Source organism: Falco rusticolus, chromosome 5 (genome assembly GCF_015220075.1).
Source record: "Falco rusticolus isolate bFalRus1 chromosome 5, bFalRus1.pri, whole genome shotgun sequence".
Classification (NCBI taxonomy): Eukaryota; Metazoa; Chordata; class Aves; order Falconiformes; family Falconidae; genus Falco; species Falco rusticolus.
The window spans coordinates 61,551,831-61,568,687 of record NC_051191.1 but is presented as its reverse complement, the minus strand read 5'-3'; the positions used below and the strand labels follow the sequence as shown (position 1 = coordinate 61,568,687).

At 43.5% G+C, this 16,857-nt stretch overlaps 1 protein-coding gene across 2 annotated transcripts in view; it reads left to right on the top strand.

Annotated features, from left to right (window-relative positions):
• The window catches only part of STAB2 (stabilin 2), an 89,413-nt gene that overhangs the window by 37,287 nt on the left and 35,269 nt on the right, over positions 1–16,857 (top strand). For both annotated transcript variants that reach the window (XM_037390594.1, XM_037390595.1), the window contains 16 exons: positions 444–624; positions 1,656–1,749; positions 1,981–2,139; positions 2,528–2,623; positions 3,388–3,483; positions 4,462–4,509; positions 6,930–7,066; positions 7,424–7,538; positions 8,471–8,548; positions 8,725–8,817; positions 8,931–9,038; positions 11,781–11,912; positions 12,997–13,122; positions 14,495–14,551; positions 15,763–15,855; positions 16,342–16,537. In XM_037390594.1, the coding sequence (XP_037246491.1) occupies positions 444–624; positions 1,656–1,749; positions 1,981–2,139; positions 2,528–2,623; positions 3,388–3,483; positions 4,462–4,509; positions 6,930–7,066; positions 7,424–7,538; positions 8,471–8,548; positions 8,725–8,817; positions 8,931–9,038; positions 11,781–11,912; positions 12,997–13,122; positions 14,495–14,551; positions 15,763–15,855; positions 16,342–16,537 (1,809 nt within the window). The remainder of the gene's footprint in view (positions 1–443; positions 625–1,655; positions 1,750–1,980; positions 2,140–2,527; positions 2,624–3,387; positions 3,484–4,461; positions 4,510–6,929; positions 7,067–7,423; positions 7,539–8,470; positions 8,549–8,724; positions 8,818–8,930; positions 9,039–11,780; positions 11,913–12,996; positions 13,123–14,494; positions 14,552–15,762; positions 15,856–16,341; positions 16,538–16,857) is intronic.

Genomic DNA, 16,857 nt, shown 5'->3' with positions numbered 1-16,857 from the left:
ACAAAGTGCTGGTAGGTCTGTGCTGCTGCTCTGTGTACTATTAGCCCAGCACTGTACAATTTATAAGATTGTGGACTAGGTACTATATCATGATATAGTTCCATATCACTGAAAATATGTCAGAAGTTGTGCAATGAAATAACTTCAGTCTTAATACCCTAAGACGTAGTATTTTGCTCCTACTTCTCTGAAGTACTTTGACATTCATGGATAGTTAAATGCACTATAAAGATACAGTAGATTTTTAAATACTTTCCCATAAAGCTCACCTAAAGAGACATGGATATGATAAATAAACAGTAAGTCCTCCAACAAACTGAGACTAAGAATACAAAAGTTTAGATTCTAGAAAAAAAAGGAGAAGCTAATTAATAAGAAATGCTGTGTAAAGATAGATGCCTTTTACCACTATGGAATTGCACACTGTAATTTATGTCTGGTAGAATGCCTCTGCATTTATGGGACGTGCGATAGCAGAATAGACAGCGATGGGATCTGTCTTCCTGGGTCATGCAGAAGTGGATACACAGGGAAACTCTGCGATAAGCAGATTGTTCCCTGCGAGCCCTCCCTACAGCTCTGCCATGCACATGCAGACTGTCAGCTTAGTGATGGTGCAGTGAGGTAAGTCAGTAACTTGCATCTAATTAATATTAACTATGCTGCAACTCTTTCCCATTTGCTTAATCAAAACAGCGCCTTGTAACAGCACACATCAGCCACTGAAATACTGCTATGCAGCAAACAAGCATAAACAAGCACCGCATTGACCTTGAGTTGCAAGATAGTAATTAAGAGTTCTCAATGCCCTACCCTGTACCTTACTTTTAACACCAGTAAGATAGATGCATACTGATCTGACCGTTGTTCAGAAGACTGCCCTCCTACCAACACCTACAAATGCTCTTAGGAACCTCTTATTTCTAACCATCCCTTAGTGAATTAGGAGTTTGAGCCTTGCTGAAAAACAATGAAATTCTCAAGCAGCCTGGGGATAGATAGCTCACTCCGGTTAGCTCAAGTAAGATTTGCATACCATAACACTGTAGACTGTAGCACAGGCTCTCCAGTCAGTCATGACAAGACTGGTCACAAAACTCTGTTACTACTACAGATGCCTTGCACTTGCCTCATGCTCACCTTCACACGCAGCAAGTTTGCCTCTTGCTGCAGTGTATTCATAACGAGTCACCACAGAAAGCAGGATGGGGGATGCTGCGTAAATTGAGCGCTTAAGAAATTCCCTCCAATATAGGCTAATCTTGTGGGAATAAGCTAGGGAAGCAGGGGAGCTCATTGTCTTGCATACATTTCAGGGAGAGAGCTATCTTCTGTGTCATGAAAGAAAGAGCAACCCCAGCTCATAATTAATTTAGAGCTGTTAGCTCACCTTTGCAAAGATCACATCAGTGCAGAATTCATTTCACTCCCCACCTCATACATAGAGAATGGATCCCTGATTTGACTTAATTAACCTGGTCAATATTTTGGGGAGAAAACATAATGAATGCACCTGCGCTATTTGCATCATGAATCCAAGGTTATCAATTTTAAGCTGCCTATAAATAACATGTTATAGAGGAAAACAATTGCTTCACTTTACAGCTGTCCTATGATGTTTAATGCCTGCCTCCCTCCTCCTCTTGTCTTTGTAGCTGTGTTTGCAAACCTGGCTATGAGGGAGATGGCATGAGCTGCAGCAAAGTTGATCCTTGTGCTGCTTTAAAGCCGGGTGGCTGCAATATCAATGTAAGTACATGCTTTTCCCACAGAGCCTGGCACCACAGAAAAGTAGGCAGTAAGGAAGGTTTGGCCAGAAACCTTTGCAGAAGGAAGAGTCACAATTTTCACTGCAGTTTCAAGCTCGCTCCACAGATAGCAGCATCGCTATTGCTTAGACAAACTGCTTAGACAAGCCTTACACCTAAAGCCCAGATGCCATTTAACTGCCCTGAACGAGTACCTCTGCATCCCTCCCAGGCCGAGTGCATTCAGACGGGTCCAGGAGAGCACACATGCATTTGCCAGGCAGGATGGACAGGTGATGGAAGGGAGTGCTCAGCCATCAACAACTGCCTGCTGCCCACCACAGCAGGGTGCCACGAAAATGCCACCTGCATATACGTTGGGCCGGGTCAGGTACGTCCTCCCACATTTATTGCCACCTTAGGCACTAGCCCTCAGATTTTGCTCTGCTGATGCTTCCTGTCCTGTTGTCTTCCCCAAATTCTCTTCTCCCTCTCAGCCACAAGGTTATTTCCCCATGGTGCTCTCCACCCAAAGCAGTCTCCTTCAGTTCCTATCCTAGTGCTCCCTCCCTCCTACGTGGTAGTGTCCTGGCAGCAAATACTTTTCAGTAAGTACGTTGGTAGATGTCAGGTATAAAAGGTCTTCTGGAGATATTAATCAGTGTCATTCCACTGAAGTCAATGGAGTTACACAGAAACAGAGACTAAATCACCACATCTAGAATCTGCACACTATTTTAATCATTTTAATGAATTGTTGTGTTTTACTGAAATGACAGAATGACTGCAAGTGTAAGGATGGATTTCGGGGGAATGGAATTGAATGCACACCCATAAACTCATGCCTGGAACAAAATGGAAAATGCCATCATCTGGTGAGTAATTAATCATTCCCTGAACCAAGTATTCAGATACATATCACATCTTGCCTCCTGTGCACATCCTAGAATTTCCCTGCCATTTCAAGCCTGCAATTTCTGTTTGAGTTGGAACAAAGCTTTCCAAGCAGCTCCACAAGCACCAAAAATGCTGTGAACCGCGCCTGTCAGTATGGTACACGCACTGAGGACTGACTGCAAGGACTGCTCCCAGTTCTGCCTGTATAGAAGGACTGTCTCAAACCTGGAATAAATAAATACTGCTTTTCTACCAGCAATTACAATTTGGATGCGCTAGCCTGTTAGGATGTTTATCCAGCTCACATCTATCAGCTGTATCAGTAGCTCCATGTGTCCAGCAGACCTGCAGGCTCTACTGCACTCTGCAGAGCCTGCAAGAGCCACACCAGCCTCAGGCAGGACACAGGGACAGAGCTGAAGTGAAGAGCATTGAGAAGCAGAAGATGGATCTGCCATAGCTGGGTGAAGAAACAGGGCCCAGTTTATGGAGGGAGGAACTAAGAAAGGGTGGAGCAAGGGTTTAGATTCCTATAGACTTAGTGCATGGTGAGCAGGTGAGGGAGTTAGTGCCCCTCACCTGGTGGAGTTTGTCCTGTAGGGGCATGAGGATGTCCATGAAAGTTCTTATGAAGATTCTTTGTTAAGTTTATGTTTGTGTATGAATGAGTTCCAGGAAGAGGCTTTACAGACCATCCTTGCTCTTGAATGGTCTCCTGATCTTCTCTCTTTCTGGTTCAAAGGCAACTTGTCAGTTTGAGTCTTCTCATGGCTGGGAGTGTGTGTGCCCAAAAGGCTACAAAGGAGACGGTAGAATATGCTATGGAAATGCCGCAGATGTAAGTAAGATGGTCATCTTTGAGCACAGGACCTACAGCCCAGTTCTCACACTGGATCTTAACCAGAGAGATAGCAAAGCCATTATAAACAGAAAAATACGATGCCCATCAGCACTATCTGCAGGGTTTTAGCTGGAGACACTTGCCAGGTATAGAAATGATCTGGTGTGTCTAGAAACAGAGCTTGAAAAGGGGCCTAAAGGATCCAAGCACATTACTTTCTTAATGTAAATTGAAAAATGCCAGCCCCAGAGGCCTAACCTGCAGAAGTGCTAAGCCCTCACCTCCCAGCTGGGAGCAGTGAGCACCCAGCTCTTCTGAAGTTCTGCCTTGAGGTCTATCTCAGTGGAAACAGTCAATTTATCGTGTTAACACAAACCATGCCGACCGCCAGGAAAATAAAACCAAAACAAGTAAATTGGTGAAATAAATCTGCATTTAACAGCATAGGAAAAATGAAAGCATCAGCTGTCCCAGCCACTGGCAATAATCTTACATGGTTCTTAGCACTATCTGCCATCCTTGCTCATACCATCATCTATCTCTGCTCTAAGCACTGTGGCAGAATAAAGGCTCTCCACTTGCTGGATGATGCATAAGTTGCTGTACAAATACCAACAAAAACGACATACCTTCTTTCAATTAATGCTGCATGGAGTTAAGAAAAAGTTTAGGTTTAGATTCCCAGAAAACTAACACTTAGTCCAGGATCAGTACACATTGTGTACAGAGGTCAGGTACACTTAATACACCTAATAGGTGGCCTGATTTTCGAAAGAGTTGGTAACTCACCATTCCCGTTACCAGAAAGTATCAGTACTAGAAAAACATGAGTATCTTCCCTTTTCACAAATACTGAAAACCTCCTCCCCCATGGCACATCAGCCAGGCCAGGCACCACAAGCTACAGCAAGGGTACTTTAGCACAACTAATTATATCTTACATATTCATTGCTCTGTCTCTCTCTTTCTAATCAGGAGTTATCTACCCTGTCAGAAGCAGCTGCATTTAACCAATGGGTTAATGTAAGTACACTTCACGGTTGTTTTTTTTAGTATGTTCAGTTTGCAGAAATACACAAGCCTTGTAACCTTTAGAAATGGGGACCTCACAGCAATATTCCCATCACAGAGCAGAGGCCCTAGCACTGGAGAGGCATCAGAGTGCCTCTCCCACCAGTCATGGCAGGGATGATCATCTAGTTCCCTACTTCTGCTCAAAAACCAAATTCTGATCCCAAATTCATGCAAGTAAGGAAGCTCCACAAGCAGAAGAGCTAATTACAAGCCCATTCTCTGAAGCAGGGGGCTACATAAACCATGACTGCATCCATACATAAGTACATTGTAGTCCAGGTGACCAGCAGCAGGGTACAAGCAGACCCTGAATATACCCCCAGGTGGGCTCCTTCCAACTTCTCTCATGCAATATAACTACAATTAAGTGGAGAGGGAAGCCAATGCTTTACCCTCCCCATTTTCACTGTGCCCCATGGCAGGAAAATGCAACTGTATGGCTGGTCAGTGTGCTGCTGCCACAGCAAGCGAGGGGGGAAAAAAATCTCAGTCTGTGCAGGCTTGACTGAGGTGCAGGAAATCAACGAAGAGATTAGCTTGTTTGGCTCTAGATTATGGAAGAAACACTAATTTTGATTTTTAAAAAAAGCCCCAAAGTTCTAGATAGATTGACTGTCACAATCTACTTTTTATTTTCACATGCTGTCATCTATGGCCAGGGCAGCAGTAACATTAGAGGTCCTACCCCACTGTGGCTGGCACTGTACGAATAAAGATCAAAACCAGTTTCTCCCACAAAGACCTTAAAACATAAATATAGGAAGCGTACAGCAAACACGTGGCAAACAGAAAGGAACAGTAATATGGTAATGAATAGCATGAGAAGCAGAAGTCACAGCATAGTAGCTGCTTTCACGCTTTTCAAGGTTAGATGGCTTGGGGCTCATTAAAGCATGCAATTGCAACAGGGACCTCAGGGAGCCGCTTAAAAGAGAGCCCGATATGGCTAATTTAAATCAATTACCTGCCTGGCCCTGGGCTCAGATTGCAGCACTGGACACTGTATAGAGAAACTAACAAAGTTAAAGAAATGAGCACAAATAAGAAAGGCCGTTCGCCTGCTAATGTGCTCTTTAGATAATGAAGGAGGGGGGAAAAATCAGGGTACGGATTCCGTAAAATCTATTGAAACAGGGATGTGGAAATTTCTGCTACACTTTAAAGAAGTGGTATCCCTTAAACTAAATAATGGTAACTACAAACATGAGCAAAATAGAGAGGTATATCCATCTATGGGGGTTTTAACTTCATAACTTGAGCAGGAATGTGATGTTTACCACTTTTCATGACTAAATATTTTTCTTGCTGCTCAGGAAGGATGAGAAGGGGAAGTCTGATGCTATTTATATATTTAAATACTTGTAAGGTGACAGTGATGATGGCTAAGAAAGATTATCTTAACAGAGACAAAATTCCCAGCTATTTAAGGGAACCAATTATTCTTCTTGACTTAAAACCCACTATGGTCATTGAAGGACTATCCAAAACAAGCCAGCTTCCAGGCAGCATACCAGCTGCGAAAAGGTAGAACCCAAGGTCATATTGCTCCCTCAAGTTTTGTGGTATCAAAAATGGCAAGTTGTGGAACCTGTGAAAAGTTTGCAGAACCCCATCTTCAGCAAGATGACATTCAAATCTTTAGCTCTCCTTTTTCTACCCCACAAACAAATCCACACAACTGGAAAAATCCTCTCCAGTGGAGTGGAGGTTCTCTCCATCCTCAAGGCAGATACAAACATATGGAAGATGAGTCAGTCCATGCACACTACAGAGCCCACATCACCCTTCTAAAATTAGAGCCATCAGCAGCAAGCTCCGATGCAGTGCTACTGGGCACCAATATCCCTTAGGCATCTTGAAAAATTCCAACCATGTTAAATGGTCTTATTCCAAATGGGAACATTGTGTCACGTGGGTTTCATATTTCATGGTTCATAATCTTTCTATCTATTAAATAGCGTGGAGTGCTCTGTAAGAGCAGGTTACTTGAAATTATCAGTAAACCACTAGTATTTATCACCACGATTATTCTTTTTTTTAACATTCAAGTGCATAAAATAGAATCCACGAGACAGACTAGTGTTTGTGGGAGGCAGCTTACGTGTTTCATAATAAAAAACAATTCTGACCTAAACGTTGCTTCTGCCTTTTAAATGCTGGCAATCTATTCTGTAAAAAAATAGACATTCATTTACCATTTTTGTACAGCTCTAAGTACCTTTGTTCAAGTCATTGCTCAGTATAATAGTTTTTCCTCTCCTGGCTGGTCACAAAGCACGTCACATACTCCACCTTGCTTAAAAGTCACCAGCTGCTATTTATAGATCATCCTTAGGATGAAATATTTTACCCTCTTTACCTTCATCTAGGAGGCTGAGATAAACTCAGTGCTGTCCACCACCTCAAACCTAACTGTCCTCGTGCCTTCTCTGCAAGCAATTGAAAACATGGATGAAGATGAGAAAGCCTTTTGGATGTCAAAGAGTAACATCCCAACTCTATTGAAGTACGTTAATGGTTTGGGGGGTTGGGTTTTTTAATGAATTGCTTTTTATGCCAAGCAAGCCTTCAGTTTGAAGCCACTAGAGCAAGACAGCTATTATAGTTTTAATGGAGGGACACAGGATTCTCCTTCTAGTTACAGTGGTATAAATCTCTGTAACAACTCCACTGAAAACAAAGGTATTATTTGGTTTACGTCAGAAATGTTTAAAGGCCAAACTGAGATCAGAACATAGCTGAACTAGGTGTTGTACAAACATTTCCTGCTTCAAACCACAGGTTTAGACACTAAGCATATGTATCATTTAAAAAAAAAAAAAAAGAAAATACAAAACATTCAAATCCAGTTAATTTCCTTTAGGTATCACGTACTGACAGGAGCTTACAGCTTTGCTGATTTCCAGAATTTATCATCCTCTGACATGCTGCCAACATCTCTACAAAGCAACTTCCTACACTTGGCTAAAGAAAATGGGGTGAGATAACCACTGTGGTATCATATACCAAACCCTGACCATCGCTGCCACTGATTTCTTGTATTATGAAACCACACAGATGTTATGTCCCTGTATTTTAAAAAAGTGTTATAAAATTAAAGGAATAGATCAATTATACTGGGCCCTATGGGAGAAACATTACCTTGATTTTCTCCACCACTTTACCTAGCTGAAATTTGTCCACAATACTCTTTATTTCGAATGTCCCAGTAGCTGCTGCAAATGCTGGACGGTCTTGTAGTAAGTGGAAGCACAGTCCTTACCTGGAACAGCGTGTGTGAACTGATTTAAGACAAAGAGCATCAAGGAAACCCAGTAATTTATCTTAGGGAGCTGGGAGGGTAGAGGGAAGCAGTGACACTGCACACATGTCCACATGGGCAACCTGACAGTCCCAAACCATCCGAAAGTATTCTTACGGGTAAATAACCACAACTGACAGGCCTTCCTCCCCAGCCTTTTGATTTAGTGCTCCACGTTCTGAGGAGGTTTTTCTGGAAATACATATGGTGTATTTAAGCACTTCATCCCCATTAAGAAAGGGAAAAGTTCTCCCCACTTCCATGCCCCGAGGGAAAAATCATGAATGGGGTCTTTCAAGGCTGCACAGAGATGGGAGGGTGTGAATCGGCACAGGAGCCCCTACCCCAAGGAACCACCCCAGTGCAAGCAACCCCACAGCTTTGCCAGTCAGCGTTCAGGGAACAGCACAGAGTCCCAAAGTCACCCCTCTGGCGCATGGTTCCCCGAGGGTAACCCAGCCTCGGGAGCAGGCTGGCATGAGCAGAGCTGTGGTGGAGCCCCAGGCAAGCATTTGGGAAGGTGTGGAAATCCACAGCACAAACCACTGGGAAAATGCCACCACTGTGATGCGAAAGCAAACCCTCTCTCCTCTCCTCTCCCTCTTTCAGAGCCTCACCCTCGAGGGTGCTCACATCGTGGCTGGTGACATCGCATCCACAAACGGGATCATACACGTTATTGATAAGGTATAGAGCTGCATAAGGAGGATTTGCTTCTCTGCACCACAAGCAGTGTTAAATAATTAATAGCTCCTGGAAAAAAGCATTTGCACAGAACAGCATTTCGTCCTGCATCTGATCCTTGCAGGTGCAGCCACAACATGTGCACGTGTGCTGACGTGGGATATGTGCTCCCTTTTCAGGTTCTGACCCCGCTCCACAGCTCTGTCATGCCAAGGCTGCTGGCCCGCCTGGAGCAAATGCCAGATTACTCCATTTTCAGGGGCTACATTGTTGTAAGCTTTCACATCATTTTAATAACAGAAGCAGTTCTCTGCTTTGCTTGCATTTGGACTGGTATCAGACTATCGGTTGTCATTCTAATTTGGTTTTGTGTGTTTCACAACAGCAATATGGCCTGGCAAATGAAATCGAAGTTGCAAACACATACACAGTCTTTGCCCCAGATAATGATGCCATAGAAAATTACCTAAGGAATAAAAAGTCTGCTACTCTGGTACGTATTATTCACAAGACTTGTCTTAACAACTCAGTATCCCACCTCAGTTTCAAGTGAATGGATTGAGAGGACACAGAAATAGGAAGAAGGATTTATTTTCCAGAAATCCAGTAAGTTTAGTTTTGTTTTTAACACCAGAGGAGGTAAGGATGGATAGATCCACCTATGTTTTCCTGGCTTGCTGGAAGAGCCTAGCTATTTGTTCTGGGGTTTACCATTCTCTAGATTAAAACCATGCAGATTACATCCAAGACATTTCATCAGTAGACTTTTTTGTTTAGATGTTTTTTTGCAAAGAAGATCAGTACAGGAATGACCAGGAATAACACTGAAATGAGTTTCCTAGGTGAACAAATCCAGTCCCCTGTAATCACCGGTAACCTCATCATTAATAATGCCACAAAGTATTCTGACTCTTTCCTAAAACTATCCAGATGCTTACCCTGTCACTGCTGCAGGAACGCGACTGCCCAGCCACTTTCTGCAGACCGTTGCTAACCCCAGTTTACAAGCACCATTGGCTAGCCCCAGGGCTCAGAAAAATTTCTGACATTTTCCAGATTAGAAAAATTTCCTTGGGCAAGCCCCACTGATGTTGCCCACTCCCAGGACCCCCATGTCAGGCTCATGCCTGATCTGGCCACCAGCTCCTCCCACTGACATGGACATGTCCATCCCACCTCCCCTGCCAACACCAAACCCCGTGCCCAGAACTAGTTTACAATATTTTGACAGCACACCTCTGGCCAATTTATATCCCTTTATTCTTACGCCAGGAATATGCTTTAGCTGAAACAACTTTCTCCCTCTGGCATTTATGCCATGACATATTTACAAGGCCAAACAGCCTTCTCAATCCTGTTGGTCTCCTCCTAAGGTAAGTTATCTGTTTCCTGCACATCATCTCAGTGCCTTTCAAACTGGAGCAAATACGAAGAAACAGCTTTATCAAACGTGTATCAAGAGCCACACCTTTCAGAGCAAGCTTTGCCCATGACATGCTAAATGACATTAATTCTCCCCTGCCTTTTCCATAAATATTTACCCTGATGCACTCTGTCCCTACTTTCATGGTCTCCATTTACAGCCAGGAAGCTGAGGGACACAAGGTTCAAACGACTCATCCCAAAACATGTACCACCAAGCAGCAGACCCACAGCAAAAGTCCTACTTGCTGCCTCACCAGAAAAATTCATGTATGATCAAGCTACCTCTACTTAAATGACTTCTGAATGCTGTTTTAATTGTTTCATGATACAACATCACCACTTCCACATCACTGAAAGAAACATTTATAACAAACTGAGACATCAGGCCTGTTTGATTTGGGTTACACACACACTTGAATCCTTTTCATTTCCAGTGCTTATCAATGTTTCGTCTGTTGTTCCTCCATCCTCCCAGCCTTGGCTAGTGTGGCAATCTGACAAAGGAACGCAGAAAACAACCATAAGGTTAAGCCTGCCTAAGCCTTATCCTCTTGATGAGACACCTTGGGAGAACCCTGCCATAGAGGGACCAGCTCGGCACGGGGAAGAGACCGCACTTCTTGGCCTTGATGAAGCACAGGTTTGTTCTCACTCTGCAGGTGATTAAAGACAGAAATGAAGATGGATGAGAGTTGACTTTTCTCCCAAAGCATCCAAGCCAGGAGGATTAAATACAGTTGGACACCAGTGGAGATTAATTAGCCCTACTTTAGTTCCCACCTTCTTGCCTGCAAATATTTCTTCGTCAAATCTGTGGAAATCAAAACAGAATACATCCCAGCGTAAGAGATGTAAAGATCACTGTTTCACCCTATGAGCAAAGCCAGACATCACAATCTTGCAAACGGGGGTTGCTTCATGTTTTCACGTGTTTTGAAGAAGCAGAACAGCGAGGAGCAGTACAAACATTCAGAACAAGGAGACAGCAGGCAACAGAATTTCCCACAAGCACTTTTTATTGCAAAGACACAGAGCTGTAGCAGCGCTATAATCTGTTGGCTAGGCAGCTCCTAAACCCTCCAAATGCTGCAGCTTCTCTCACATCTACAAATCTCTCACCAACACATCCTACTTCTGCTTCCTCCTCCAAGTCAGGGAGAGCTCTGGGAGTCCTTCGCTTTGGAACAAGATGCAGAAGTATCAGGAAGCCCTCACAAGATTTTAATGTACAGAGAATAATTTCACCACATCCATGAAAAATGAATGCACTCTAGCAAAGAGGCATAGAAAACTTCACAATTAACAGGTGTGGCTCTAACATTTTATTGACTGAAGATGACCTTAAAGATTGAAAATAAAACCCAACTATAAATTACTGTAAATGTTCATCTGTAAGTGATGTAGGGATTCCCAAAGGAAAAAGGCATGGGTATGGAGAAGATTATAAAAGCACTCATGAATATGCAGCTTCTGATGTCAAATGAAATCATGAAGTTCAGAGTCCTAAAAAGTCATCTGACTAACTTTTGCCTGAATGTCAGCCAACCCTATACACAGAAAGAGATGCTACCAGGCTCAAGCAAACCTTGGTCCCACCAGTTCAATAGGCTTTCACCCCCCATGGTCAACAGAAGTTTCATTATGACAGGAATGCAGGCTTTCCACAGTAGGAAAAATGAAACAGCCTGCCAGCTGGAAAAGCTTCTCCTTAAATTCAGACAACCTATGTTTGACTTACACCCTCTGGGAAAAGCTTTCCCTAATAACTTTTCATGCTTCGTTACGAAACTCTGAAATTGTGTGTTTGCAGGGTGAAGACCAAATACGCTATCATGTTGTGCTGGATGAGAAGCTCCTGAAGAACAACCTCCACAATGGCATGCACAGGGAGACCATGCTAGGGTTCTCCTACCAGGTCGGGTTCTTCCTCCACAACGGCCAGGTACTGCTGTCTGCACTTCCTTGGAGAAACAGCTTTCCTGCTTTTTACAAATCCAGCTTCAACTTCAAATTAACGTGCAGTCAAAAGAAGCTGTGCATCCCCCATCCACCCACATCTGTGTCCTAATAGCACAAAAGTTGTTATTCAAATGCAATGCCTGTCTCAGACCTGCTTAATTCAAAGTCACCCTTGAGGGGATCTTTGATTGAATTTGATTTCAGTTGTGCTGTTCACTTTTAGCATAGCCTTTTAGAAGCTACCGTGGTGGGCATCTGCCTTTAGCAGATACAAGCCTGCATTGCAAAGCAGTCATTAACCTGACTTCCAAGAGCTATTAGAAACCTGCCTTCAATTATAAAAGATTAATTCCATTTTCAGTGGATTTACTCCACTTTCAATCTGAAGAGCTCAAAGCACTGGGCAACAAATATGAATTGCCATTCAGCACCACTCATGGGAAAATCAAGCACAGCAAGTTTAGGTGACAGACCTGGTTCTGTGGCCCAGCCAGGAGGGGAACTTGGTCCTCCTCCTTCTTCTCCATCCCAGAGCTCCCTCTGGGCACAGGCAAAGGGAGACAGAAAGCTTCTCACCAGACCAGGTTCGGCCCTGCTGTTTGCTCTGCCCACAGCAGAGCCTCAGAAAAGCATCTGCTCGTGGGGCTGTTGCTGGTGAGGGCACGATGGGAGTGTGGGGTAGCAGTGGGATGACAAAAGTCCTCCTTGAAGGACAGCTTCTGGGAGGGCTTCCCTGAAGCCCCTCATCTTCCAGAAACAGCAAACCCAGCTCTTGGCTTGCTTTAGGCTCCTCCTTCAAACCCTTTACACCCCACAGTGGAAAAGGCTGTTCTGCCAAATCCTGTTACTGAGATACTTCAACAGGCTGGAAGTCATCTCAGGCCCTCCAGTGAAGCTCTTAAATGCAGCAACTGGGATGTGAGCAAGTGCTCGAAGTTAACTACGTTTATCAATTTTCCTGAAGTGAGACTTTTACATCGCTCCTTCTTTCACCTGCTACAGCTCTAGTTACCATCTAGCCACCAAACAGCCCTGCTGCATTCTAACTGGTTGCATTTCTTTTGCAGCTATTCATAAACGATGCACCTATAAGCTATACAAATGTTGCAACAGACATAGGAATTATTCATGGATTGGGAAAAGTCCTGGATATCCAGAAGAACAGATGTGACATCAATGATACCGTAATCATTGTAAGTGGTTCTGTTTGTATAGATGCTTAAAGGCCCATCAGAGAGATCTATAGTCAAAGACAGCTCAACTGTACAGGATATGTGACACAGTATTTTCCAGTAAAGAATACATGCATTTTCCACAAAAGGTTTAGCATCTATTAAGGCAGCTTTGATCCTGCAATCGGTATACTGACAGCCTGGATTAAATATAATCAGAGAATCACAAGAATAAGCAATTCCTGAGTTTTAGTTTTCAGAAAATAATAATAATTATAATTATTATAATACATCTTCTTAGCCAAGCCACTTGTTGATAAAGTAAACAATGGGCAAAAATTGAAAATAAAGTATCTTTAATAAGGAAAAAGATTTCATTCCAAGTATAATTACCACTGCACATACACATGAATTCCTTGTATCCTCTGACTAAAGCATTCTCCCTTTTTTGTTCCTTTTACATATGAAATACAAATGGGTTTACATTCCTTTAAAGAATAGGCTGTGATTTCCTCAAACTGGCAGAGAAAGGTTTCCTTTGTCTTTTCTCATGAGCAAGTCAAGCAGGACACCAAACAGGCAGCTTACCTCCTTTTTTATGGAGCATGCAATGAACTAGACAAGGAAGAAAAAATGAGACTTGTGCTTCAGTTAAAGCAAATTTTACAGGCATGAACTTCTGCAGCTTAATTCCTTTCATTGGGATACAGGCCCATATTTGATTATATCTCACTCAAGGCTTTTCCCCAGCTTTGCCCTGTCAGGTTCTTTGCGCATAGTCCTTTGTTTTCCCATGGAAAATTATTTTCCTTGCTGTGTTCAAATGCAGCAACATACCTAAACATTCATTTAAGCCTTGCTAGAAGTAAGGATATACTTAGCTAAACAGGAATAACATTAAACATTGCATACTAGGTGCAGCATGTATCTCAACTTTTTTTTGCAGAAACTGACCTCATGTGTGCAAATGATTTACATGCACAAATAGCACAGGACATACACCCGAGTTTTCCATTTCCAAGCTGCCCTTGTGCCACAGGCAGCCTGTGTCCAAACTCAGGATTTGCCTCTTGCTGTGCTTTAGGTGGAGAGGCCTTTGGGAAGCATTGCTTTAGATTAGAAGAACAAAGAGAAATACCTAAAGGAGCTTTCCTTCTCTTTCCCCATGGCAGAAGGCTTCCGTGCACGGGGTGTCCCTACAGAGCCACTGGTGGGGATGTTCTTCTTACTGAGCAGTGCAGCTACCTCACCACCTTTACCAAAGGTGTTATCCTGACTAGGCACCCTGAGGGCTATGTTTAGAAATGTAGCTGGAAATTATGCATTTTCTATTAAACAACCTGCCTGCAGCTCTATACAGTCTGTTAACCACCTCCCATTTGTGTTGCTTAAGGAAAAGTGCAGAATTTGTTCACAGCCATCAAGTTGTCCCCCAGGAACAAAAGAAATAGTAAGTATTTTATTATTAACATTGTTTATTATCTTTTTTAATCATTACATGCATTCAATCCTAGTTTTAATATAATGGCCTCAGGTTCAGCTAAAGTTACTGTAGCTACTTCAGCCCGCTACATACATTGCTTATAGTCAACAGACTCAATGCACCCTGAGAGCAAGGCAGCAGAATCAAAGGCAGCTTAAAGACAGTTTTATCTTGAAAGACCAGTTTCTAGCGTGCGTTGGGACAACCGAAGACTCCTCAAATTGCAAAGGTTACCCCTACCATGCAAAACTGAGGGAGCCAAACATGGTCTTGGAGTATGCTTGCTACAGGAGGAATTACAGAAGCAGCTCTGAGCCCTTCAAATCAGGGATGGACAGAAGGACAAATGCAACCTGTCCCTGGCAAGATGCTGTGAGTTACGGTCACAAGGAGACTTGGAGGCTATAGAGACTTCAGACGCCCAGGTCCAACATATGAGAACTGCAGATATTTAGCAGATCCCTGTCAGTCATGGTATGACCTAGAGTTCCTTGGCATCTAAATTTCTCTGGGAAAGCCCCTCTGTTTCGGTTATATAAGTATATTTTCCTTTATTATTTTTAATTACTTATGCTAGTGGTAGGATTACAAAGCATATCAAGTCCCATCCACCCCATTAAAGTAACTGACTGGCAAGGTCAAACTGAAGAACGTTTCATGGTAAAACTAAAAAACATTAACTTTTCCTTTACAATGAACAGCTGGATGGATGCTTATCTCAACCTCCTAATGAGTGTACAATGAAACCCGCAAATCTTCAGCAATCTATCCCAGCTGTGTCCCGACCTGGAAGATAATGTTTCACAGCAGCTGTTCTTGCAGAACTTTGGCACTCAGTTTTCCAAGAAGAATTGGAAAGAGCAAGAAATGTGTCAGAAAAAATAAAAAAGTTTGTCAAACTTCAGGGGGAAAAAAAATGTGTTCAATTCTGAGCAAAGCTAGTATTAGACACATCTTTAAAATGCCACAGGGCACTGAGTTAAATTGATCATACTTCCACTAGAAAAAATCATTTAGCTAATGCAATTTTATTTCTACAAGTGTTTCCTTCATTTTCGTTGCGAACGTGTGAGTCAGTGCACAGCATGCATAAAGTTAATGTCCCATTTTTTAAAACATTTAAAAGTAGCTGATCAATATTACTTAGAAGTGCAGCTGTTTCTCCAATTTCTGTTCAGGCAGGGGAGAAGAAATACTGCGTCCTCTCAGAAAACATCAGAATGTACACCATCCAGATCGGCTGCCAGCCAAAGTGCGCCAAAACCGTCATTGTGAGTACACCACTTTTGCTGCGGTAAAAGCCAGGAACCCCCACCCCTTAACTTCACCCTCCTCCTAATACCCACTAACGTACACAACACTTCAAGGAAGTCCCTGACAATATATTTATTGACCTTTTTTCTGGATGAAGCAGAGAATGGAAGGTTAAAGGCTGCTGATGGCTGCAGCATGGGAAGGGCTGGGAGCCGATGTGGTGCAGAGGGAGCGCAGGGAAGGGTAACCTTATGCTTGTCCCTAGCAACCCCATCCACTTTTCCCTGGGGTGATGGAGGCCACCTGGGTCCTACCAAGGACTTGGGGTGGCAGACTGAGCCCCGGCACAGTAAGACCGGAGACCAGCAGAGCTGAAGTGCTGCTAAAAATCCAGATCTCCAGTTCAGCCTCCACCCAGAGACGATACCCGGCAGCCCCGTCCTTGCTGCCACGCTTCTCTACCCTGGCCCTGACCCTCAAGCATGGCATTTCTGGGTTTCCAGACAAGGGAGTGCTGCGCGGGTTTCTTCGGACAGCAGTGCCAGCCCTGCCCGGGGAAGGCAGGGAACGCGTGCTTCGGAAACGGCGTCTGCCTGGACGGCATCAACGGCACGGGCACCTGCGAGTGCGGAGATGGGTTTGTCGGTACAGCATGCGAGAGCTGCGTCGAAGGCAAATACGGCCGCAACTGTGATCAAGGTACTGAGCATCCCCAAACCACACAGGCACCTTCGCTAGCCTTGTCAAGATGTCAAAACCTTGCCCCTAGATCTTCTAACCATGTCCATTCTGTATCCTGGAAAGGTACCTCACTTTCAGGGGAATAGGCCAGTCTCAAAAACATCATTAACCCCTTTTCTTTCCCCAGTATGGTATTTTCTCTCTACTCCCTCTTTTGGAGACAGCGCTTCCTACTCCGGCATGCTACAGACTTAGAACAACATGCAGCAAGAATAATCCTCTTCAGCACTTCTTTTTCACCAGCACTTTCCCATTAAAACACAGTTTCAGTCCCTGTA